Consider the following 24,658-nt stretch of genomic DNA (forward strand, 5'->3'; position numbering starts at 1 on the left):
TAAAGCTAGAGGATGTAAGACTTCTTTCTATATCGGCTATATAACTTGATTTCTTATGACCAAACTCACGGGTATCGGCACTCAGAGACGTATATTCTCTCCCCCGTCTTGGCCTCCAGCTACGTGGAACTCGAAGCAGCGATGGGCGGCCACGACGACGACGACGTCAGGCCGTACGTGGTCAACAAACATCGCGACGAGGAGCTAAAGAAGAACAAGCTGAACGACTGGTGTGAGCACGAGTCGACGGGCAACAACGCCAAGTGGCACAAGGAGGGCCAGAACCAGCTGCGCAAAGTGAGCGAGAACCAGCAGGAGCAGGACCACAACTGCAACATCAGCCACAATGGCAACCCGGACGGGGAACGGGAGGAGTCCCCCAAAGCGGCCGCCCGGGAAGAAGCCAACAACATCCTCAATGAGCCGCTCCTCATCCATGCCTTGGACGAGGACGAGGAGAAGGAGAGGGAAGAAGAAGACAAGGGGGAGAAGTCAGAGGAAGGTCCTGCGGATGGAGAGGAGGCCCCCAATGGAGGAGGAGGAGGAAGAGAAGGAGGTGTCTCCGGCAGGAACGCGTGCCTCCTGTTCGCCAACGTCAATGGGACGCCGAGCGACGACGAGTCCAACTGGCCCGCCACCTCTCAGGACAACGCCGCCGATGCTTCTTCTCCCAACGGTAACAGAGGTAAGGCCATCCGAAGAGCCTGAGTGGCCCTACTTCGTTTTTGTCATCTTGCAGGAGAGTGATTTCAAATTTGAAGGCCGCAATAAAATCTGGCCCCTTTACATTTTGGTGCTTTTTACTAGGGCCTGACTGATCTGGATTGATTGTTGTATTTATTTATTTGAGCCTGATGGCAATTTTTGGCAGAGAAAAATGCAGATGTTTGATTAATTGGGGGATTCATTAAAAAAATCGAATGCAAACCTTTTTTCCCTCTCGCTGTGCATTTTCAGTGGGTCTCATCAATATGCGGGTTTTCGCTGTTCATGGGCCAGCCTCGTCAACTGTCGATAGATTGTGGAAAAATGATCAGCACCCATAGGAAAGCAACTTTTATTTTTATCCCCTGCCAAAAATCTCTCTTTATCTTTAAAACTCCTTTTTTGTCGTGTAGTGGAGAGTAAGATTCATTTTGAATGCTAAACTGCTTCTTATTCCTTGGCTATGTGGAAGCATGTGACAATCCAGTAGTATTCCAATCCACATTTGTCCCTCTCCAGACTCCTTCTGGGACTCGAGTGCTTTCGAGACGGACACGGACCTGCCGGCCGGCTGGATGAGGGTTCGCGATACGTCGGGCACCTACTACTGGCACATCCCCACCGGCACCACCCAGTGGGAGCCCCCCTCGCCGCTGGGGAAGGTCGGCGACTCGATGCTGTCCTCCACCATGTCCCTGGAGACCACGCCGTGCGAGGAGCCCGAGGTTAGATGCCCTACAAAATCCAAAGCTATGATTTGTTTTCCTTTTTTTCCTCATTTAAATGGCAAATGTCCATTCTCAGGACACCTGGGCTCAGTTTTCCAGCACAGATGAAGGCGGCGCCGACGGAGAGCTGTGGAAGGTAACCCAAACAGTCTTGTAAATGCGGGTGGGGCAGAGAAAGGAGGGTCCCCCCGCCTCACTTTTAAGCCGTTGTTTCGGCGTCCTCAGGAGGAAGCGGAGGCTGCGTCTGATCAAAGTCTGCGAGAGTTTGAGGGGGCAACTCTCCGCTACGCTTCCATCAACCTCAAGTATTTGCTCTTGCTGTCATGTAAACAGGTTTTTGGATCATTTGGAAAAAGTGCAACATTCTCATTTGTCCCTCACTCTGTAGCTACAACTGCCCCCAGTCTGAGGATGACGAGAAGCTGGTCCCACTCTGCACTGATTTAGAGAGCAAGGTACCCAAGTGAAAACATACACATTTCACCCGACAGGCCGATGGATTCCTCGTTTTTTTGAGGAAACGATACGCTTGGTTGACTGTCTGCCTTGTGTTGGCGGCGCTCGGCAGTGCTTCGCAGTGCGTTCGCTGGGCTGGGTGGAGATGTCGGAGGAAGACATGGCGCCGGGCAAGAGCAGCGTGGCCGTCAACAACTGCATTCGCCAGCTGTCCTACCACAAGCACAACCTGCATGACACCGCCGGCATCTGGGGAGAGGTGACCGTCTTTTTCTCACGACGCTGGGCACTCAATGCATTTGATCAATTCTATTATTTATTGATTTTTTTTTCCTCTTTGCGCCACTCCCTTAGGTCTAAATGCGTCCTTGCTGACATGCCCCGATTACACTAACAACATAGCTGCGAAGACACACACACACACTCAGTCAAAGCTTATTTGGCTTCGAGACAAATGAGGCACATCCCCGAAGACCCCCAAAACACAAAGCAGAACGTTTTATTTTCTGGCCAGATGGGCCAGCCTTGCGCTCCCGTCAATGTCGAAAGTTGTGTAGGAGGAAAATTCAATCAGTCAAAGCTTATTTGGCTTCGGGACAAATGAGGCACATCCCCGAAGACCCCCAAAATACAAAGCAGAATGTTTTATTTTCTGTCCAGATGGGCCAGCCTTGCGCTCCCGTCAATGTCGATGGCAAAAGTGCCACCTTCCAATCTGTGTGTGTTTTTGCGCAGGGTAAGGACATGCTGATGGTGCTGGAGAGCGACACCATGAACCTGATCGATCCGCTGGGACAGACGCTGCTTCACACGCAGCCCATCGGCAGCATTCGCGTGTGGGGCGTCGGCAGAGACAACGGCAGGTCCGTTTTCACCCCGACTCGTGATCAGACAGCCCGAAGTACAATTCGGCTACAGGGAATGTTTCCCGATGGTTTGCTTTTCAACGAGTGGCGAGTGAGCTCTGAGTTGTCTTGTTTGTACATTGAGGGCCTCTCCTGGACACTTTAAGCCATTACATGTGCATCGACCAAGTAGCGGTGGCTTCGCATTGTTCTAACGCTTGTATTTTTCTTCCATGCTGCTTTTTGCTCACACGAACAGGGAAAGGTATTCCTGAAGTTTTTTTTTTGTCTTGAATATGTTGCCACAATTTTGACCAATAATAGTATGGTAATATGACCGGTTCATATTTCTGTGCTTTGTCCCACAGGGATTTTGCCTACGTGGCCCGGGATAATCTGACGCAGGTCCTGAAGTGTCACGTATTTCGCTGCGACTCGCCCGCCAAAAACATTGCCACCACTTTGCATGAGATGTGCTCCAAGGTGGGACTCCTATCACGATGCTCGATGCAACACACCATAACTCATTCGGCGCCGTCCGTTTTTCTCAAATCGGGAGCCATCTTTTGACTGTTTGGACTCATTTATGAAGGCCTGTAGAAAATTGGGATCTCCAGCTAGAGAAACATGGAACCTAGCAAAGGGAAGCTTGAACGCTCTTCTTTCATCAGGAGCAAAAAAAGTACATTTCTACCTTTTACCATTCTTGAGTCAACAGCAGTCGATTCTTGGCAAGTGTCTTGAAAACACTTGTTTGCAAGAAAAAAAATTCCGAGCAAAAAGAGCTTTTTGTGAAAGGATATATTTCACTTGTGAAAGGATATATTTCACTTTGATGCCATTTTGTTGATATTTAATATCCAAACAGTGCTTCCCTACTAAACAACAACACAAAAATGGCACTTGGATTGATTGCGCTCACTCGCAAGATTTGATCAAAACCATTCCTGCCATCTAGTGGTGATTTATCATCTTGAAATCATGCCCACAGCCCCCAGACCGACTGAGGCGGTGCGCAAAGCCCTTGATGAATATTTTGTAATCAAAAAAAATACTTGTTTGCAAGAAAAAAAATTCCAAAGCCCTTGATGAATATTTTGTAATCAAAAAAAAGGGTGGAAAAAACCCAAAACGTATTTACGTGTTTTAGCACTTATTAATTGGGTTTTTGAACCCGTATTTTTACGTTTTGGTATTCAATCATTTGAACAAGCTGTAGTTTGGGTGGGAAAAAAAACGTCTTTTTTTTGTTTTTGTTTTTTTTTTTGGTAATAGATAATGATGGAAAGAAAGGCATCCAAGCCAGGTGTGAGTCGTCTCAGCTCGGACACGGGCAAACCCCTGTCTGTCGAAGGTAAAGGCGAGCACGTTTTTCTACAAGTTGAATCGGTGGACTCGATCACCTCATCCCTTCCTATTGCTCACCAGAGTTTCCAGCTCCCAAAAATGAACTTTTCCAGCGCTTCCAAGTCTATTACCTCGGCAGTGAGCCTGTCCTCAAGCCAGTGGGTAAGAAAACACTCACTGCCTCTTCCTTTCCGGGGCAGCGCATGTCATCTACGCTCGTGACGTGACAAAACGTTTGGCAGGTATGGACGTGATCAATGAGGCTCTGGAGGCGGCCGTGGTGGGCAAAGACAAAAGCGGCTGGACCCCGGTGTCTGTCAACGTGGCGCCCGCGACCCTCACCATACTCGCAAAACAGGTGCGAGGCTCTTGGCCTACATCTCCTCAGAGTCAAATGTCCGAGTATTTATCTTGATTTTCTTGTCATTGGACTTAAAATCCAGTTCCCAATTAACAATGCGTCTCCCGTCATCACAAGGAACACACTTTTAAGTATCGATGGTGTCAAGGAAAAAATGATTGATGAAGCTCAGCCCTCCAATCTGCATATTCTTGAATAATGACTCACAGGTATCATATCATATGTCTTGCTGATTTCAGACAGAAGAAGTTCTGTCGGAGTGCCGGGTGCGCTTCCTTTCGTTCATGGGCGTGGGCAAGGACGTCCGCACCTTCGCCTTCATCATGGCCGACGGCCCGCGAGACTTCACCTGCCACAAGTTCTGGTGCGAGCCCAACGCCGCCAGCCTCAGCGAGGCCGTCCAGGCCGCCTGCATGGTCAGTTTTCATGCATTTGTGTCTCTCTGGACCGACTGCATTCCAACTACCTGTGTCTGCCCGAGGGTCAAAGTAGTCCTTTTCATTCTACTTTTTGCCAACTGTGTCAGCCTGAAATCTGAATAGAATACCCGAGTTATAGATTTAAACTGTAAAAAGGTCACGTTTACATTTTTGTCTCCTTTTGTCAGCTTAAAGTGAAACTCATTTATGGTCCTGGCGGACAGAATGTCCCGTAGGAGACCGTTGTAACTGGTGTGATGGAAAAAAAACCAAAACACAAACAAAAAAAAACACAAAAAGTTTATTGACTGATTTATGTATATGTATTTTTCTTAATAGCTACGCTACCAGAAGTGTCTGGACGCACGTCCGCCCGGCCTGGCGTCCTGCTTGCCCACCCCGCCCGCCGACTCTGTGGCCCGCCGCGTCAAGAAGGGCGTGCAGAGTCTCCTGGGCAGCTTCAAGAGCTACAGGTCGGGCTCCCAGTCGCCTTGACGGGCCGCAACACCAGGAAGGTCCATGCAAAACGTCTCCGTGTCACACTACCCCATCCACCTCACACTTGACACCTCATACACTCGTTCTGTCGTCTTGTGGAGTAGCTCGGGGGGGGGGGGGGGATTTGATCTGTCCCCCTCTCTCTCTCTCTTTTTTTTTTGTTGAAACTTTCCTCCCCTAATAGGTGGAATTCCGGCCTTACTGGGGTTCTTTCATGTCACTCTGAACTATTTTTGTGTTTTAACAGAAACAACACTTGGAATGTTGGGACGTAATGTACGTCACATGCTAAAAGATGCTCGAATGAGCGCTATACTGTAGATTGTCTCTCACACACACACATGCACACACATCAGTCTTCCAAAGAGATTGTCATCATTCATTCATTGATTTGCATGCAAGTTGAGTGGCTCACGTGCAATAACGACCTTATCAAAAATGTCACCCAGAGAGCAAGGGAACAACACGGCCACGTTGTGAATACACGCACACCCCTGCTCAGTCGTTCTGTCCGAAGCATGTGTAAGTGTGGGAACCCTTCAGTGTTTCCTCCGTGTTCTCTCTGTGCGTCACTCTAGTTGCTGTGTGTGTGTGTGTGTGTGTGTGTGTGTGTGTGCGCGTGCGCGCGCGTGTGTGTGATCATAAACTAGCCGTTGAAAGCCACCACAGAGCAGGTTTGTTCGTTTGTATGGAAGGCAATTACCCTAACTTCCACACATTCAAATATGATTTTTTTCTTTCTTTTTTTTTTTTTTTTTGTTTGGAAGGAACAATTGAATGATCTCATCGTTGATGTGTAGATCCCTAGTAATAGTCAAGGCTAATGGTTAAAAAAAGAAAAAAAGTATGTATCCTGTATATATTTCTATATTAGCGACACTAACTCACCCACGTTCATCACGTAACCGCCGCCTTTGCCGTTCACCTTTTGCCCATCATGCCCATGTCCGGCTAGCGGGATTCTAATTTATTATTTCTACACATGTACATTTTAGGTGTTCCCCAAAATGGATGTGTATATATAAGAAATCAGCGCACAATAAATGTCAACATATCATTGCTGTGTTGTGATTGTTGTTTGGGTAGGGGCGGTTATTATTTGCAGTGCACACTGGAACCACCAGGTGGAGCCCTACACTTTGTTGTGCTTTCATCAATCAGCTATCCATCGAGCCATCTTATCTATGCCATATATACGACGATCTAAACTAACTAGCACCTATCTCTCTTTCCGTCTGATATACACAACACATATGCATGAGACAAGCTAAGCTGGCTAGCATCTATCTTGCTATCTCTCCATCTTTCTATGTGAGGTCTCTAATCTATCTGAGGAGGAAGTCAGAAGCCTGCTTCCTGGTTTGAACGAGGCTTACGGTTTCAAGTACGGGTTGAAAGCCCGAGTGAGACATTCAGTGAAGAGTTTCAAGTTGGGCTTCAAACAACGGATCAGGTTTGGAGCCTCGGTCTCCAGTCAGTGTTCGGGTTAGTGACTCAAAAGTTCGGCGGGTTAGTTTGTTATGGTGTCAAATTGGCTTTCGAGCAAAATTCTAATTAGAGCAGCTCGCGAAAGCGAAACGGCTTGGACGCCGTCATTTTTTGCACCCAGTCCTCTTTTGTGCAATGGGCGGTAGTTGAAAGTGGTTCTGTTAGGAAGAGAACGTCTCTCTGGAGGATTTCCACATGTACCTGCAAATGTCACTTGTGCTTTCTGTGTCACTGAGCGCCCCCCCTTCCCAGCATGTTTGCACTCTCATGTAAAAGAGGTTTCCTGTCCTGGACCCAAACGCAGGGCAACAAAAAGCAAAGCGCACACACACGCTTGCCCACCTTTCATTTGACTTTTCCTTCCTGCTTCCTTTTTCCTTTTCATGTTCCCTTTTCTTTTTTTCCTTTTCACCTTTTCTTTCCCATTTCCTTTTTTCCGTTCCCCTTTTCTTTCTTCTTCCTTTCTTTTCACCTTTTGTTTCCTTTCCACCTTCCCTTTTCAAAATCCCTTTTCACTTTCCTCAATCCTCTCTCCTTTTCACTTCTCCTTTTCTAATGCCCGTCCTTTCTCTTTTCCATTTATTTTTCCTTTTCTCTTTCCTCGCCTGCACCCTTTCCTCCGCATCCCCCCCACCCGTTCCCGTGACGATCGCCTCTTCCCAGGGAAAGAGCATCCCTTTGTTTCCCCTGGAAAAAAAAAAGCTTTGCAGATGAAAGCCAGTGGGAAGCTAATAACGTCGCTTCGCAGGCAGAATTAGCCCAGGTTTGAAGCCTCCCGATCCACTCAGGACGGGACTTTTTTTTTTTTTTGTAGGAAGAAACCTGATCGGTATTCCAACTGCGCGCCCCCGCCGTCTGCTCCGCACAACCTCCCCTGAAGCAGCGTGTGGCTCGTTGGCCAAGGCGCTGGGGTTTCGTCCCACTTTGCACAAACATGTGTGGGAGTTGATTGAAGACTCTGAATTGTCCTTTTGGTGCGAATGGCCGCCTTGGTCTTTGTGCCCTAACACTGGCTGGCCACCAGCTGGGGGCGGAACCCGCCTCCAACAAAAACAATAGATCGCTAAATAAATGAAGCAAAAATATGAACGAACAAGGTTCTTTTGAGTCCTTATTGTTCCGCTTGAGATTCTGTGCGGATGTCACTCACAATTTTGTGCGTGGCTGTGTGCGTCGGGGGGGTGGACTAATCGCAAGTGTATAATTGTCGCCTGATTATGCGGCTGGCATTTGTCTTAATGGAGATTTATTTGCGGTAATGAATGTGTAGTCTTGTGGAACATTGCTTTTCCTCCCAGCTCCCTCTTCGTCCTCCATCTCATCAACCAATCACGGAGCAGGATGAAGGAGGCTCCCGACGGGCGTCCCACTGGGCTCCGTCCTCTTCTCACTCGCGTTCATACATGCCCCAAATTATAGGAAATGATGTAAGTGCGATAATATTGCTGCACAAGTTTGCACCTCCTCTTTCTTGGGTTCAGAATGAACTTATCTCATGACATGGAGGCCATCTCAACCTGCCTCTGTTTACAGTGCCGCCCCCCATTTTTTTTTTCAAAGAACAATATGGAAGCCATCCGCCTCCTCCTCCTCACAGCAGCATCCCTCCATTTGTTCGGCAGCCTTTTTTGCAATAAGCTTGATGGAAAAGCAGCAAGCTGTCAGTCATCGCACCAATCGAAAAAAGCGTCTGATTCACTTTTTTATGACCCCCCCCCCCTCACCCCCCCTTCTCTGCCCAATGCCTCCTCCATCATCGTCCGTGGCCATCTTCCATGTTACGTGTTGACGAGTGACGGGGGGTCAAGATGAGAAAATGGAGGTCAGAAGACAAGCAAAACTCGCCTTACTACGAGCCGCTCCGAGCCCACCAGAGGCCCTGGCTCCCTTTCGCACCCGCTTCACTTTTGGATGCAGCCCTAAAATGGCGGTAAATAATCATATTTTGCAAAAAGAAAACTGTACATGAAGCCGGAGGAGATCCACACACACCTACTGCAGCTTCTGTTTGCTGAGGAAAATTGACCGAGTGTAACGAACGTAAGGGGCAGTCGGACCACGTAGTTCCTCCCTGTCAATCAACCATAGCTGTTTTTCTTTGAGATACGTGGCTAATCGTGTGCGGCAAATCGTCTCAAATGTTTTACAGATCTCCAACTATAACTTAAATCCACTTTCAAACGATGACGATAATTTAAAGAACAGAAAAGATGAACTTCTTTGGAGGGTGCACCGAAGGTAAAAAGCAAATACAATTAATGTGCACCAACTTGTACGTCCTACGAAATCCCCCGATGAGTGCTTTCCAGATCTGGACATGATGTAATGGTAGGTTGAAGATATATTTTCAACCTACCATGACATAATGTCGTCGTACAACGAAAAGTCTGCAAAAGGGTGCGCCAAAAGTCCAAAAATAAAGGTGCACCAAAGCACATCAACTCAGACCTCATGTTAAATGCCTTGATTCGGGTTTTCTGTATCTGGAACTACAGTTTCAATCGACCCTTAAATAGAAAAAAAAAAAGACTACTTTTTGGGGGGTGCGCCAAAGTTTAAAAACAGAACAAAACACTACACTTACATAAACAGGCACATTGACTCACACCTTATATTAAGTCTCTTGATGTATACTTCCCATACCTAAATCTATTTCTGATATTCCCTCACATGATAACATGAAATTAAAAAAAACGTTTTTAGCTGTGCATCCATGGTCAAACATCCTTGTGCAACAAACTTCATCGAGTCACATCTCACATTAAAGCTCATGATCAGTGCTCGTCCAATACGTCAACAAGACATCATCGCACGGTCGTGTCATCATCCCAAAACATGTTTTTGATGAATAATGTCAAAAATGTCGAGTGGCGGCCTGCGCTCGACCGAGAGCGCTTGTTGTCGAAAAGCAGCATCCGGCGAGCTAAAAAGGCCGGCCGGAGCAGAGGCAGTGGAGAGCGGGCGCCCTGATGATTATTCTCTCTCCTCTCCACTGATCGCATCCCATCACAGGGACCTCCTCATTCATATTCATCGGGAGAGACACCCTACATAAACAGGCACATTGACTCACACCTTATATTGAGTCTCTTGATGTATACTTCCCATACCAAAATCTATTTCTAATATTCCCTCACATGATAACATGAAATTTAAAAAACGTTTTTAGCTGTGCATCCATGGTCAAACATCCTTGTGCAACAAACTTCATCGAGTCACATCTCACATTAAAGCTCATGATCAGTGCTCGTCCAATACGTCAACAAGACATCATCGCACGGTCGTGTCATCATCCCAAAACATGTTTTTGATGAATAATGTCAAAAATGTCGAGTGGCGGCCTGCGCTCGACCGAGAGCGCTTGTTGTCGAAAAGCAGCATCCGGCGAGCTAAAAAGGCCGGCCGGAGCAGAGGCAGTGGAGAGCGGGCGCCCTGATGATTATTCTCTCTCTCTTCTCTCCACTGATCGCATCCCATCACAGGGACCTCCTCATTCATATTCATCGGGAGAGACACCCACTTTGTTCTCGCCACCTGTGGGAACATCTGAGCACAGAACAATAGAAATAGCCGGGCATTGTTTTTTTGATGCCGGCAACGTGCAGAGTCCTCGGGGGAGGGAGGTAACCTGGAGGGGAGCCCAAGGTGGAAAGCATATGCACCCCCTTATTTTTTCAATGATGGTGCGTTTTACTCGAAACATGTTTCGTATTTTGTTTTTTTTTTTTTTGTATTTCGCAAGCAAACAAGGCTTTGTTGACAATATAATTACAGAACTGAAAAGTACTTTTCAAATTCTTTTAACATGAGCTATGTGTCTATGTACTTTAGAACACTGCGCCTTTTTTTTTTAACTCAAGCAAGCTCCAAAAAAAAAGGAGGATTCATTTTTATTTACGTTCGAAAACATAATCATGTAAGAGAACAGTGAAAAAAAATATATCTATATAAGTCTATGTTTCCAAACATCAGCTCGAGTGCCAATTGAGGCGTGTCCTCATCTCATTTGAATGTTCCGCCTTTGATTCTTCATGAATATGCAACAGCGGTTCAGAGGCGTCTTCACATTTGTCGCCTGTAGCACCGGCCAAAGCGTTTGTGGAATTATTGACAGTCAAATTCATCCCAACATAAATTGGTCGACGGCCAGGAAGCAGAGGAGCCATTTTGGACCCTCATCAAAGCGTATATTTTACATGGGGGGGAAAAAAAAAAAATCAAAGCAACTCTTGACGTAAAACGCGGTAACAATCATTTTCAAACTGAAATTGTCGTCTCAGACACCAAAAATAAAATGACGACTCCAACAAAATGAGAGCAAGGTGTCGACCTGAGAAAGAAGGATTTAGTTTTTGAACATTTCTCGAAAGATTTGTGGAGGCCAAAGAGAGCGTGCGGTCGATTCACGCGGGCGCATTATTGTCCAATTAGATGCAGACGCAACAGCCCTCATTAAAGACGCGTGCACCCCCCCCCGTCCCCTTCCCTGGGTCCCCTCACCAAAACCCATCTTGGCAGGAAAGGTCACACGAACAAGACAATGTCACTTTTCCCCCCCTTTTTTGCCCCTCCATTTTAATGAGCGGCGCGCCGATGAATAATTTCGACAGGAAATGAGCAGCAAGGGTCCCGTGGGACTTGCGTCTTCTCTCACCGTCCGCGCAAATCCTTTGCCATTCAGCAATCTCCCTGAACTGGATAAGATGATGCGGACGTATTGCTTTCCGATGTTTGTTGACTGAGTCATTTGTTTGGTTGAACCCATTTATTTCAAAACAAGAGAAATACAGGAACTCCTGCGGAAAAAAAAAAATACACCATCATCTTTCTCTAAAATTATTGTTCGTTGTTTTGAGGGGCGAATTGTATGTAACAAAAGTACTCGTGGTATCAATACTTGGTATCTGTATTGGTGAATACTCCAGAAAGGAGGACTCGTACTGATATCGGTCTGAAAAAAAAATCCCTACGAACAGCATAGCATCTAGCTAGCATTGGTAGCCTGCGGTAGAGCAGCGCAGAGGCTTTTAGCGCGCGGTCGATGTGAAGCCGCGGATCCGTGACGGCCGTTTGGCGCGACGACGCACCACAAAGGCAACAACGCATGGACTTCCTCGGCACTCTCTCTCGTCCGCCTCATTTGCAGCGACGATGGAGTGTGTCCACCGTATTGTCTGCGTCGACAGCCGGAAAAGGTCAGAGGTGTGGGGCGGACAAAGCGTTTGTCATCTGGAAAGGGGATGTGTGCCCCTCAACCCGTTGCTTCTGATTGACACACTGTTATGCTTTTGTTTGCGTTACATTTGGTTTTGTGCTCTTTTTGTCTTCACCTGTCCTCGTCATCTGGGTCCCTCGTTGCAACCGGTCAGCTCCCTTTAGTGTTTGAACCAGTCAGGTGTCTGTACAAGCGTTTCATTTTTTTTTTTTCTAGTTTGAACTTGAATTTTTAGCACTTAATCTAGCGCCTCAATTAGCTTTTTATCGCATTTTATGAAGTCATTTATCCAGGGTCTGCATAGATAGATGTTTTAGCTCGCCTTCCATGTAGCTGAAGGCACCTAGCACTTGAGCAAGTGTTTTAACTACACGTGCACACACACACGAATATTGATGAATTTGTGGTGTAGTGGCAGGTATCGAGCGGCATGATCCATAAACACTGGTCAGTTATGATTGTCCTCATATGCCGTTGATCAGCTGGAGTCATTAGTCCAATTACATTGGTTCTCGCAGGGACAGTAACCCAATTTCTTCCGTTGCACGAGACCGCCTCCAAGGAATTTTATTGATCTCCAAGTACTTACTAATAGTACTCTATCTATCCATCCATCCATCGCACGCGTATATTGTTCTAAGATACCTGCTCTCTAAATGTGTCAGTTTGAAAAAGCATAAACTGCAGTATGTGGATTGAGTACCAGAGGAGATGAATGAAAAATCGACAAGACTTTTCAGAATTCCGAGTGAAAAGAAGCATGCACGCCCGCACGGCAAATGTCACAGAAATGTGTGACTTTAATTACAACAGTGCTGCTTTTAGTGCAGCAGTGTTAATGAAATCGCACGCATGAGCAAACAAAGGAAAAAAAATAAATAAAAAAGGAGCAAAACGCACGAGATTCGGGGCAACAAAATGCGCCCAAACCTGCAAGAGATCAAAGGCGCGGCGCACCTTTGTCATCTGCCGGCTGCTCACATTTGCATACGTGCAGCACCTTGAAATCCATGCGTCGGAAATCACTTTTCCGTCCATCCATCCTTCCATTATCTGATCCGCTTTCTCCTCGCGAGGGAAGAGCCCAGCTGGGCACTGGAATTGAGAATTATCATTCGCCGTAACCGCCCGTATGCATTGTCACTGTCAAATCAAGAAAATCAAGATTATGATGATCAAGTCGTTTCTTTGTTTTGCTTTGCCGAACGGGTAACTTCTTGTGTTATAGCGTAATGTTGAACTTTTTTTTTCCAGTGTGGCAGCAAAGTGGTCCATTTTTTTCCTGTTCTACCGTTGGAAGTCTTGACCCAAGTACGTTACATTTGTTTAGTGTGCCCCCCACTGGCCAGATATGGCTACCGCACTCAGAGGTGTCAACTGACTTCAAAGGTCAAGGGTTAAAAGTAAGATGGCTGCCTCAAGTCACGTGTGTGTGTGTGGACTCAGCAGAGACAGCATGGAAGCAGGCCTCTTGGCTCGATGAGGTTCTTCTTTGGACCTTTTGGATTATTTTCAGAAAAGCGCTTTTCATTATTTTCTGGGAAGCGACCGAGGATCGGATAATCAGAAGACTTCCCGGAAAAGTTTTTTTTTTTTCCCCAAGAAAGTCTGCCTCGGCCGCATCTCTGGTGAGTACACAGCGTTTTTGGGAACATTTTGTTCAAGTTCAAACGCCGCCAAATGTTTCAGCGGCTTTCGAACAAGCTGAAATGAGACCAGAGGGTTAAAACTACAAGTTGTGTTTGGAACTCGAAGAGGATAAATTGGAGGATTTCATTTCCGGCAGCATGTGTTTGTTCTTGGCTGGAGTCGATAAACATTCCAAAAGGGATGTGATATTTATGAAGCCATTTTTTTTTTCCAATAGGCCTCAATGCACGTGACCTTTTCCGCGGCGTCGTACACAAATGCCCCGGCGGCCTCTCGCGGTGTGTGAAAGGTTAAGTGGGACGCGTGCGTGCAAAACAAGACCGTTCGTCCATATTGGTCATGACACAGCTCAGGAAGTTGTTGTTGGAAAAAAAATCCCAAAACAAAAACGGCGAAAGTCAGCCATTTGGCTTCACAGCAGCACCACGTTGGCCGTTTCAAGGTGCACGTTGCAGACGACGTTGTCCTTTGGAGAGTTTGACGGTTTGATACCAAATTTGAAGCATGTGTATACAACGGCTAATGCTGAAATGTCGTCATCCTAGTTTGTGGGTGGCAAAATTTGATGCCAAAGTAGTCATGGTGTAGAGAGGGCACCTTTTTTGGAAAATGTCATATCCTAGCATGAAATTTGATCGATGTTTATCATGAGTAGACTGTCTCTATACCCACAAAAAAAAGTCTCAAGAAGCCAAAGTTTCCATCGCGGCGTGTGCTCGGAAAACGGTGGCTGTGTGATGACTCGATGTAAAACACCAAACTGGTCATCAGGAAGCTCTGAATTTTGGTTTGGAAAATGTTAGTCAATTTCACAAAATGTGGTCGACATGCCAATCGTGAGTAGACCCTCCAAAAAAGTCTCAAGAAGCCATGCCTGAAAAAGAAAAACACAGCAGGTCAGCTATTTGGGTTGAAAGCAGCCATTTTATTGTGATTTTGAAAAAAAAAATTGTTCTTCCCAGTGGTCTTCGGGGAAGGAGCTTTTCTCCAATTTCATTGAGCAACATGAAACTTGCCGGGCATGTCTGTCATGTGTTGACCCACCCAAAAAGTGTCAAGAAGTCTGCCGTTTGGGTTTGATGCGACTGGCAAATTTGCCCTGGAGAGTCCGACTTTGTTTGCAACATGTGAACCGGGCAGATGGGGCACTCAAACTAACAGTAGACATGATGTTGCCGTAGTTGTTGATGTTGTTGTGGCAATTGCTGTCGGACCACTCATCTGAGACTTCAAGCACGCGTCCTCATTCAAACACACAAGCCAATTTCAATTCCGCTACTTTCTGCCAAATGTGTTGATGAAATACTCGGCGGAGACGATACACATCTGTTTCGGACCGCCCCCTCCACTTTACCTGCTCTAATTGTCCCCCCCGCCCCACTCACTTTGTCATCTGCGTGCAATTACCAGTCAAAGCAGCGGGTGAAAGCAAGCGCTGTCGATGGAAACATCCTGGCATCGTGTTAATTCTGTCACGGGCTCTCATAATTGTCCGTTTTTGAAAGGCAAGATGTAATCAGCGGGAGGGGAGTCATCGGACAGGCAGCTGTGCATCAGCACGAGTGCGCATGCACGCACGCGTGCGCGCGGACTCAAAACACGCTTCAGTCAAAATAGGTTCACGGCAACGTCTCTTCAGAGTTTGCGCACTTGTGGCTCATTGAGTGGAGGTGGGGGGAGGGTGGGGTCGCCATTGTCAATGTTCTGCGAAGGGCACGCAAAGAGCAAAAATATATGTGAGCGTATTTTAGAATTGAACCCTCCATATCTGGCAAACTACGATCACAAAACATTTTGATATCATTTCTTACAACATTGCTCTTAAATGTAGCCACCTACTGTCATGATCTAACTATTTACCGACATCCGAACCTCGTATCGACTTGCTAACCCATTATCGACTAGCTAGCTAGCTAGTTAGCTAGATATACGGTACTTATCCTCTAACCCATCCGCTCCCTAATACTTAGCTCATAGCTACGGGGCTCGCTACATACACATACCTTCCTAATACTTACCAAGCGAGCTAACTAGTTGCGTCCCGTACCCGCTTAGTAGCCAACAAGCCACAAGATTAGACAGCTTTGATGGCGGCATTTCCCGTAGGAATGTCTCGCCAACTTGCTTTGTCAAATGGTACAGCGCGTGTTTGCGCAACTCGGCGAGAGTTTCGTGTGTGTGTTGCACAACTTGGCTCATCTTTTCTTTCGAGGTAGTCTAACTTGTCAAGTCTCGTAGTCCTTCATATAGTTTTGGTTCAACGGAAGTGTCAGCAAATTGCTCTTGTTGGTGACTGTTCGTCGGCATATCTTGCAATGTTGATTTTTATTTGATTTTTTTTCCCTGACCGTCAGTATCACCCACTTTGCTAGCTCTATCGCAATCTACTTTCCGTTCCATACCAACCTGCCCACCCGCCGACATAACAAACGGTGTACTTCTGAATCTAGCGAGTGACCAACCTCTCCTTGGCATTCGTGAGACTTTCTGGAGATGAGCCCTCACGCCGAACTCTGAATTTTCTCATCTGTTGGACTTTTATTGAGATTTCTGACGTGCGCCGCGGCCATCAGTCAGCGTCGAATCCCGCGCTCGCCGCGTGACACGCGAGCCAGGGATGATTTGTTTGACGCTGTCCCTCATCGGAAAAATGATCGACTGGCTCTGTCAGTCAGTCCCTCGCTCAAAGGGGGGCTGATTTTTGCATTCGGAGCAAGTGGCACTGAGCCCCAGCAGATGCAGCCGGGGAAAAAGGCCAAACGATTGCACGACTACCACAATTAAGTGTGTTGATTTATTGATTTATTTGTTTCTTCCAAGGAAAATGGAGATTTCCAGACAGAAGTCCCAGCAGAATGACGAATTGTGGCGTATTTCTATTTAAAAAAAAAAAAAAAAAGGATTCTGGCGATGAGCAAAATGTTATGATGAATTGTTCTTCTTCTTCATCCAAAATAAAATATGAATGAGAATAAATTTCGGAAAAATCCCGAGAGAATTATATTGGAAAAAAAATCAAACCCTTCTCCTTCTGATCAAACGGAACCGCTGCCGCCGCGGCTGACATTGACTTCATTGCTGTGCATCTGCCATTGCTTGCTAGCTGTGCCTTATTTTTGCTCATTTATGCACCAAATAATGACAACGAGAGAGAGAGCGTGTGTGTGTGTGTGTGTGCGCGTGTGCATGAGTGTGTGTGTGTGTGTGTTGTTGCTCTTTGATTGAAGGAGCACGTCCTTGGGCGCCGTCCAAGGACCACGCTTCCGTATTACGCCCATCCGGTGCGGACGAGTCGGTGGCCATCCGATTAGTCGTAATGAAGACGCGGCGATGCTTTCGAGGTCCGTGGACAAAAACGAAGGCGGCCGTGTCGCTACAAGCCAAGCGGGCGCTCGGCGGAGGCAGTCGGAGCGCGTGGATATGAATATGGACGCGGGTGAACCGGAGTGGCGCTCTGTAATTGCGATGGGACGGAAAAGACGCCTCGAGTGCTTTGTCTTTGCATATTCATCCACCCAGCTGAAGATCATCTGCTTTTTCTTTTGTTTTTCTACCGCATAGAATTATTCAGCAAGCAATGAATTGAAGTGGAAGTCTTTGATTTGGATTCCGAAGCAGTTTCAATTCAAGTGCAGCGCAGTGGAAGCCCGCAACTTTGTAGTGTGACCACGAACGTCTTTAAAAAAACAAAAACAAAAAAAAAAAACTGGACGTGTGACGTGCTGCCTGAGAAGTGAAGTCACCGGCGGCCCTCTTGCGTTGCCACCCGCCAAGTGCGACCAACTTGATCGACCCTTTTGATATTTATTCCAAATCCTCCATCAAGAAAAAGAGCAAAAAGAAAACTCCTTCAAACGAGCATCGGCTCTTGACGCGCCAGACTGTCAGCTTGCTTGGCGAGTGTGAAAGGGGCCGAATGCTGGCACGCGCAGTCCACTTGCATTCAAATCATCCGCTTTGCGCTAATGATGGCGCTCTTGGCCTCGTCCCCACAAGGAATGTTTGTTTTCCACCTCCCCGCATCATCATCTTCATTGTCTTGTATTGAGTCGGACGGCTGCGGCGCAAAAGAGCTCAAAAGTATGCCAAGGTGGGTCTTTTCCGCCCGCCCGTCAGGCCGCCTCATCCGCTTTAGCGGCCATTAGTTGGCCTCCCGCTTCTCTCGACTTTCGATGCGTCCGTGACAAATGGAGAGTTGAATGTGAGTGCGGCACGAAGCGCAAATCCCGACTTCAAAGGGCCTGTGGCGCACTGACAAAACCAGCGGTTGCCCACGGCGTTCTGAGGAGTTTGTGCGGCGTGAAAGGCGGCATAGCCTGCGAGTTCCAAATGGCGAGCGACGCAGGTTGCGGGGCTTGACTTGTGTGACCGGAGTCATCAATTTTCGGACATTTAGCCCCGCTTTCAATTGCTCGACCTTGGTCGAATGACACGCAAGGGTCGTTTTACTCCACTGGGGGGGGTTCGGCTTTGGTGGAATTGTAAATAGCGCATTTTCAATTGCTCGACCTTGTTCAAATGACACGCAAGGGTCGTTTGGCTCCACTGGGGGGGTTCGGCTTTGGTGGAATTGTAAATAGCGCTGCTGGGATGATCTCATTTTCACCCCACGGAATGAATCAAGTGTCCGTGCGTCCATCCCGCGGCTTGGTCCTCACGTTTTCGCATCATATCTGAATGGATTGGATGCTTGTTGGCTTTTACTGCCGCCTAGTGGCCCGGATGTCAGTCGCTACTTCTTTTTTTTCATGTAGAACAATCCTGCCACATGTTCTATTCTCTTGTATTGAGAATACACATTGGAAGTTGGCGTGACGGTCACCGCAACGGTCGAGGGGGCGAACCCTCTTGAAATGTTTGTTGCCAGCAAGCGCCGCCTCATCGGAGGGCATTCGGTAAAGAGGCGGACAGGCGGAATGAGACGCGTGCACATGAAAGGCCGAGCGGCGGCGGGGTCGCCGACAGATGAATCCACGTGTGGAACAAAGGCTGTTTGAACTGACGGATGGAGAGATGAATGCGCCGCTCGCCGCCACCGAGACGTGAATGATAAATGGGCACCAGCCGCGGGCCGCGCCGACGCAAAGAACACCTGAACGTCGTCGCGCCTTTTCAAAGAAAAGAAATTCATTTTTGTCCAGAACTACGCATGGCGCCAGTCAAATTTTGATCCGAGGGCCAGCAAATTGGTATGCCGCCAGCGACCTCCCCTTTTCTTTGAGGTGCCCCAAGGATTTTTTTTTTTTTGTCTTTTTAAGCATGATTGACAAAGGGCTGATTGCAAAACTTGACTTGTGCCGTCCAAATGATTTTAATTGATCGTCTTTGACGAGTTACCGTTTTTTTGGGGGTTCAAATGTAACTGCCCCCCTTTGAGCAAATCGGGGAAAAATGGGCCCCACCCCTTCCTCGGAATTTTCCTGTTTGTATATGTGGATGGAATGTTTGCATGCAGTTAAATGTTAGCACCCTCTGTCGGTGAAGCTCTGAAACGACCGCCGGTTGACCACAGACCAGTTGCGTGGGTGGACACGCGGGAGGAAGCTGGATGGCAAGAGCCGCTGTCCACAATGTCGTCTCACATCTGAGAGACGCGAATAAATCGAAACGTGTCGAAGGAGCCTCTCACTTGACTCGGACAGGCTTTCGGTTCATTCCAGAGTCCTTTGCTAGAGGTGCTGATGGCGTAGCTGCGGTTTTTAAATTGGAAAAAAAATGCGGCGATGGGGAGCGCGATGACGTTCAACTTGTCGTCTTATTAAGTTGCTTCGGCGCGCATCTTAACTCGTTCCAAAAAGTTAGCGCGAACACAATGCTGAGAAACAGTCTGAGAGACGAGGGAAAATGCTGGTTGAGGCGGCGATGATGCGCAGCCAATCGGCTCACGGGATAAAGCCACTCGTGCTCTCATCGGTCGATGTCACGCCCCGGCGGGATCGCGCGCCTCGTTTGAGTGGGCCCGCACAAAGCCTCCGAGACACGTCAGCTCTTTTTTTCGGCGTGCGGGGAATCGCGTCTTTCCACAATATGGCTCCCCAGATTTTATATTTTTATTTTATGATTCATTTTTATTTAAAAAGAAACCCCGAAAATGCAAAACACGAAGCGCAAAGTGGCGAGGGATCACTTCACGTCAAATGCCGCAGTGAAAGCATTTCAGCCGTTAAGTCCCCAAATATTTGCACTGGGTTGCTCGCGGGCGCCCTCCCGGGCCGACTGTCGGACAATCGCGGCCCCGCCGATCACATGTGACGATATCGCCGCCGCGCTAAGCTGATTTGTTGCTAGCGCGTGCGCCGCAGCGTGTCGGGTGTCGGCCGCGTGTCAGCGACTCCAACATTAGCATACGAAGCGCGGGGGGTCACTTGATTGCGTATTCCTGAGCTGGTCGGCAGGAGAGTATTAATAATAAAACAAGACAATAAGGAGGCTGCTCGGCGCACATCCACCGTGGGCTCGCTCGCTCGCTCGCTCTCTCATTCTCTCTCGCTCTCGCCGGTTGTGTTTGGGCGCACGCCGGCGGAATATTTATTGCGCTGAGTGGCTGCGCTTCAATTAAAGGACGGTCTCCGTGCCGGGCTGGACGTCTCCCTCGCTGGCGGACGCCCTCACGGCCACTCCGAGACTATTCCGCATTTGATCTCTGTTCCTTCTCACCTTATTCCTCCCTCGCCCTTTAGGCCCCCCCTCCCACACTCACTGCAGTGTTGTCGCAGTGTGCAAAGGAGAGGCATGCGTATGCATACTAACGCCGCCTGCGCCGATTTCCCCCCCAGCTCACACTGCCTGGCGCTCTGGAGTCTTATGAATAAGGGAATAAGTGTTGAGGCGTTATTCAAGGAGATGGAGACAGATGGCCGCCGCTGTTTACACGTTCAAGTCAATCGGGAGAGTTGCCGGAAATCAAGTGAAAAGTGCGCACGACATCCGCAGCCAAATGATGACGGCCAGGATTCATGTCGCCCCAAATGTAGCGCACACTTAAAAAAAAAAAAAAGTTTGTTTGCATTTTACTGAAATTTCAGCTTGAGCTCGTTATGAAGCTTCCCCGTTCATGGCGCGTCTTCATTGCCGGTGTTCTGTCCACGTAGAGAGCAGCTAACTGGAAGAAGATCGCTGAGGTCAGGGTTCAAATTATTCATGACTTGATACATTAAACCCGCGCTGTGCTAAATACTGGGCTCGAGGAGCCTTAATCTTCCACGCTGATGAATGAGTGGGCTAGCGAGGGCATGACAGTCAGACCGGGAAAAAAAACGTACCGCTTTTTTTTTTTTTTTTGTGGAGCTACGAAAGGCCTTGTACCAAATGACATTGAGCGTACACATGTTCTTGTCTGTCCATGAATTGCAGGACCCATGTCCATCCATCCATTGTCAAATCAGCTTCTCCTCAGGAGGGTCGAGGGCCCGCTGGAGCCTCTCCCAGCTGTTATGAGCTCCTACTTCGAGCGCCTTCTGGCTGCCTCGGACAACTGTTAGGTGCCGAGTAGTTTTGCGTTGCGCTTTTTGGGGGCAGCCAAATGGATCAAACCATTTCCGAAATGACTTGACTTGCACAAAAGTGAAAAAAAAGAAGACGGTCGAAGCAATCGACGGCGGCAGACATCGTACTCGGAGCGCCAAGTTGTTCTTTTGGTGCCAAAAGTTGGAGAAGCGCCATTCTGTCGAGTGTGATGCAGGCCTTCCTGAAAAAAAGCGCAGCGCGACGCTGTCACGCATGAGAAGCTCGCAATTGCCGGATGAATTTTTCACACAAGGTTGCCAAAAAAGAGCGATTGCGGGGGGGGGGCAGGTTTGTTCCAATCCACAACTCATCATGAATTGAGATTGCCGTCGGACGCTGTCTAGCGATGGGGGTGATGCGGTGGGGGCGTCCATTTATATTCATACGTGGCAGCGTGGGCCGCGCATCTCATTCAAATGTGTTGTGCACGAGTGTGGCCAAATCCTCTCGGCGGCGCTCGCTGTGAAGAAGATGGCCTGCCGCGCTGGAGGGGAAAATGACTCGTGGCGGGGGAAAGCCAACGCTCGCTACCGGCGACATGTCCTCTGGGGGAGAAAAGTTGCTCCCACCCTCAGACAACGGAACCTCCGAATGTGATTTCGGAGCCCGTTGGCGCGTGAGGCGGTAATCCGGACGCATGCTCGCAGATGGCCACTTGTCACGCACCATCGGGAAGCCTTCGCATGACAAGGTTTGACCCCAGACCACCTTTTCACCTTCACCCTTCACGCCACGGCTCGACTTCACCTTTAACCTTTTGAGCCGCTCTCTTCAAGTGCCCCCCCCCCCCCACCCCATCTGCAGCAAGCCCTTTTGTTCTTGTGCTTCAATGGTGTGTGTGACCGTCGGGTGCCACCCAAAAGTCTTTTTTTTTTTTTTTTTTTTCCTTAACGCCACAGGGTGTTGACGTGCGCATGCGCATCCCCCGCGGCATTGTGGGGGAAAAAAGCCCAACGGACATCATCATCAAACCAGAAAAAATGTGGTCCAATGTAGGCCAAATGCTCCAAAAAATATCCGTATACCGTATAGCTTTTTTTTTCTCCCAATTACCCCTGAGCAAGTGAACGCCCCTATGGCATGATGGGAAAACATGCTTCAATTTGACTCAACTCAACTAACTCAACTGTATTTGTAGAGCACTTTCAAACAGTCATCGCTGCAAACATTTTTTTTTAATTTTTCTTTGATAATTTTGTCTTGTTTGACCTTATGTGCAAGTTTTGATCCCCTAAAATAACACCAAGGTTTGGTGACTCCGCGTAAATGCTTTGACCCCGTCCGTCAACCCTCGCAGCCCGATGACTCCCTCGCCGTTGACCTTCTTTCTTTCCCTGCGAGGTGTTTAGTGCAACCCAGCCCCCACGTGGATTGATAAAAGGCGCATTCGTCAACGGCTTCTTTCTCAAGTAAACCAATTCTACTTTTTATGGGATGAGAAGGTTCAACGGGCCGCCCGGGCAATTCATTGCAGACGCCGACACTTTGGGTCTGGAGAGGAAGGGGCCGCATTCGAACCCACAACCTCCGCACTGCGAGGCGCATGTGCTCACCGGTCGTCCACCGTGCTCTTGTTCTCTCTCAAAATATTGTTTATCCGTCTTTGCAATATTTAAGAGTGTGTTTAAAGGCCTTCCAAAAAAAAAGTGGTGCCTTACAACGATAAAAACCTGCCTGGGGAGTATTTAAATAGGATATTAAAATGTCGTGGATTTCACTTATTTCGGGGGCGGGAGTGGGAGGGGGGGGGGATTTACTGTAATGAGGATTCGCAGTATAGGAAAGGGACGGCTGGATGGAATTCAAGACGGTTTCCACAATGATGAGCACGGATTGCCTCCCATGAGCCAGCCCAGATGTAAGCCCGGAATTAGCGAGCCGCGGCGCAGGCTTGTTTTGCATTGGAAATCGTTGCCGCTGGGAGGGTCCCCGGAGACCCGGCGCCGCTGATTGCTCGCCACACTTTGCTGGGTTTTAATCCCGCTGTCGGTTTAGCATTTCTGTGATGCCGTTGTCGGGCGTGATGCGCTTACTGAGGACGTTATGCAGTGGCGGCGAGTAACAAACTCCAAATATGTTTATTTCCTTTCACTCCCAATGTTTGAAAACAAATATCTCGAAGTTCTCCAGTTTTTTGCTGTTTTTTTTTTTTTCTTTCTTACTTTGATTTGTGAGGACAAATTGGTGCTTTCTTGTGCTGTACGGTGGCAGTGAAGCAAAGTCACTTGACGGAAGGCAGCATTGTGGCAAATCTTGAGCATTCCATGACACAAAGGAACCTGAAGCTCACGAAAGCCAGGCTGGCCCACTTGACTTTTACTCCAAAACAAAAGATAAAACTAGGAAAAATAAATGTGGCTTTGCCTGAGGAAAGTCTGTTTAGCTTAATTGTAACACCCTATGCGTGCTAACGTTAGCGTCGATAGTCATAGTTTTAGAACGGGCTTGACAGTCGGCGGCAATTTGCCAAATATAGATCGTTCCATCAAAAAAGGCAACTTTAAACTTGGGTTGTCGAGTTTCCTGGCGACCGCTCGCAACCTTGTACAAACCTTGAGGGGTGGGGAGAATTGCTACCTGCGCACACACAGTGAGCTTTAAGCTGTGGAATGCCAGACCCAGTTGAGGATTTCCCCAAAACATAAAGCACAGAGAGTGACACCGTGTATTTAGAACATCCTAGTTTTGTCTTCGGGACATCTGTTTCGCTTCATGCTAACAAGCGGCGCAAAACGCTATAAACATGCTAACATGAGCATCGTCGCGGTTCTGAAAATCGCCGTATATTTGAGCACCAACAGATAAGCAACACATGTCCATAGGTAATATAACAATACTCACAAGTGGAGATATACGGGTATATAGTTTTTTATCGTGTCGGAAAAATAATGAATATTTCAGCACCATAGCGCATCACTTACAGGTGTACTCGAAGCAGTTGGCCATCTGTGTTTGTGACCCAGTTAAATTGGATTGCGGAATTTGTCGCTGCTGTTGTTGTTTCTTTTTTTTTTTCTGGTGGGGGTTGAATGTGGCGTTTGTGTCGTTGGTGTGACGCGGACGTCTCCCGCACTTTAGCGTGAGGCTTGTCGATGCCGGTTGGGCTCCTCTGGCATGTTTGCGTGTAAATGATGCGTAAGAAATGCAGCGGAGGGCGGGGCTGAATGACTGCCACCATCATCTTATTAATAATTGCTGCCCCCCCCGCTCCCCCCACCGCTTCCCTAGTCCAGCAACTTAAACTGAAACGATAGCATGCCCACGGGCTCGCTCTCTCGCTCGCGCTTTCTGTCCTTCATTGTGAAGGAATAAAACTCAATTTATTTGAATTTGAACAGCGGCGCCTATTGCGCACTGATGTTATCATGCGGCAAAATATGAGACCAGACGGCGGAAAAGATGTACAAATTAAGCTTTTTTTTTTTTTTTCTTTATCACCC

At 47.9% G+C, this 24,658-nt stretch overlaps 1 protein-coding gene and 1 long non-coding RNA gene across 3 annotated transcripts in view; one reads left to right on the plus strand and one right to left on the minus strand.

Annotated features, from left to right (window-relative positions):
- Nucleotides 1-87: 87 nt before the first annotated feature.
- apbb1 (amyloid beta (A4) precursor protein-binding, family B, member 1 (Fe65)) lies at nucleotides 88-6,418 on the plus strand. Of its 2 annotated transcripts, XM_019889009.1 has the most exons (14): nucleotides 88-685; nucleotides 1,225-1,430; nucleotides 1,510-1,569; nucleotides 1,659-1,738; nucleotides 1,822-1,888; nucleotides 2,002-2,148; nucleotides 2,625-2,752; nucleotides 2,994-2,999; nucleotides 3,103-3,217; nucleotides 4,010-4,088; nucleotides 4,163-4,243; nucleotides 4,324-4,439; nucleotides 4,682-4,858; nucleotides 5,201-6,418. In XM_019889009.1, the coding sequence occupies exons 1-14, from the start codon at nucleotides 142-144 to the stop codon at nucleotides 5,354-5,356; spliced, it is 1,962 nt and encodes a 653-aa protein (XP_019744568.1). In that variant the 5' UTR covers nucleotides 88-141; the 3' UTR covers nucleotides 5,357-6,418. The 2 variants fall into 2 exon arrangements, with proteins under 2 accessions (XP_019744568.1, XP_019744569.1); XM_019889010.1 differs by lacking the exon at nucleotides 2,994-2,999 and having other exon boundaries at nucleotides 142-685.
- Nucleotides 5,614-24,658, minus strand: part of LOC109527222 (uncharacterized) — a 24,336-nt gene continuing 5,291 nt past the window's right edge. Inside the window, exons 2-3 of the long non-coding RNA XR_002170493.1 lie at nucleotides 16,175-16,179; nucleotides 5,614-5,687 (exon numbers count right to left, since the gene is read on the minus strand). This is a non-coding gene — a long non-coding RNA (uncharacterized LOC109527222). The remainder of the gene's footprint in view (nucleotides 5,688-16,174; nucleotides 16,180-24,658) is intronic.

This window comes from Hippocampus comes, unplaced genomic scaffold, assembly GCF_001891065.2.
Source record: "Hippocampus comes isolate QL1 unplaced genomic scaffold, H_comes_QL1_v1.1 scaffold292, whole genome shotgun sequence".
Taxonomy (NCBI): Eukaryota; Metazoa; Chordata; class Actinopteri; order Syngnathiformes; family Syngnathidae; genus Hippocampus; species Hippocampus comes.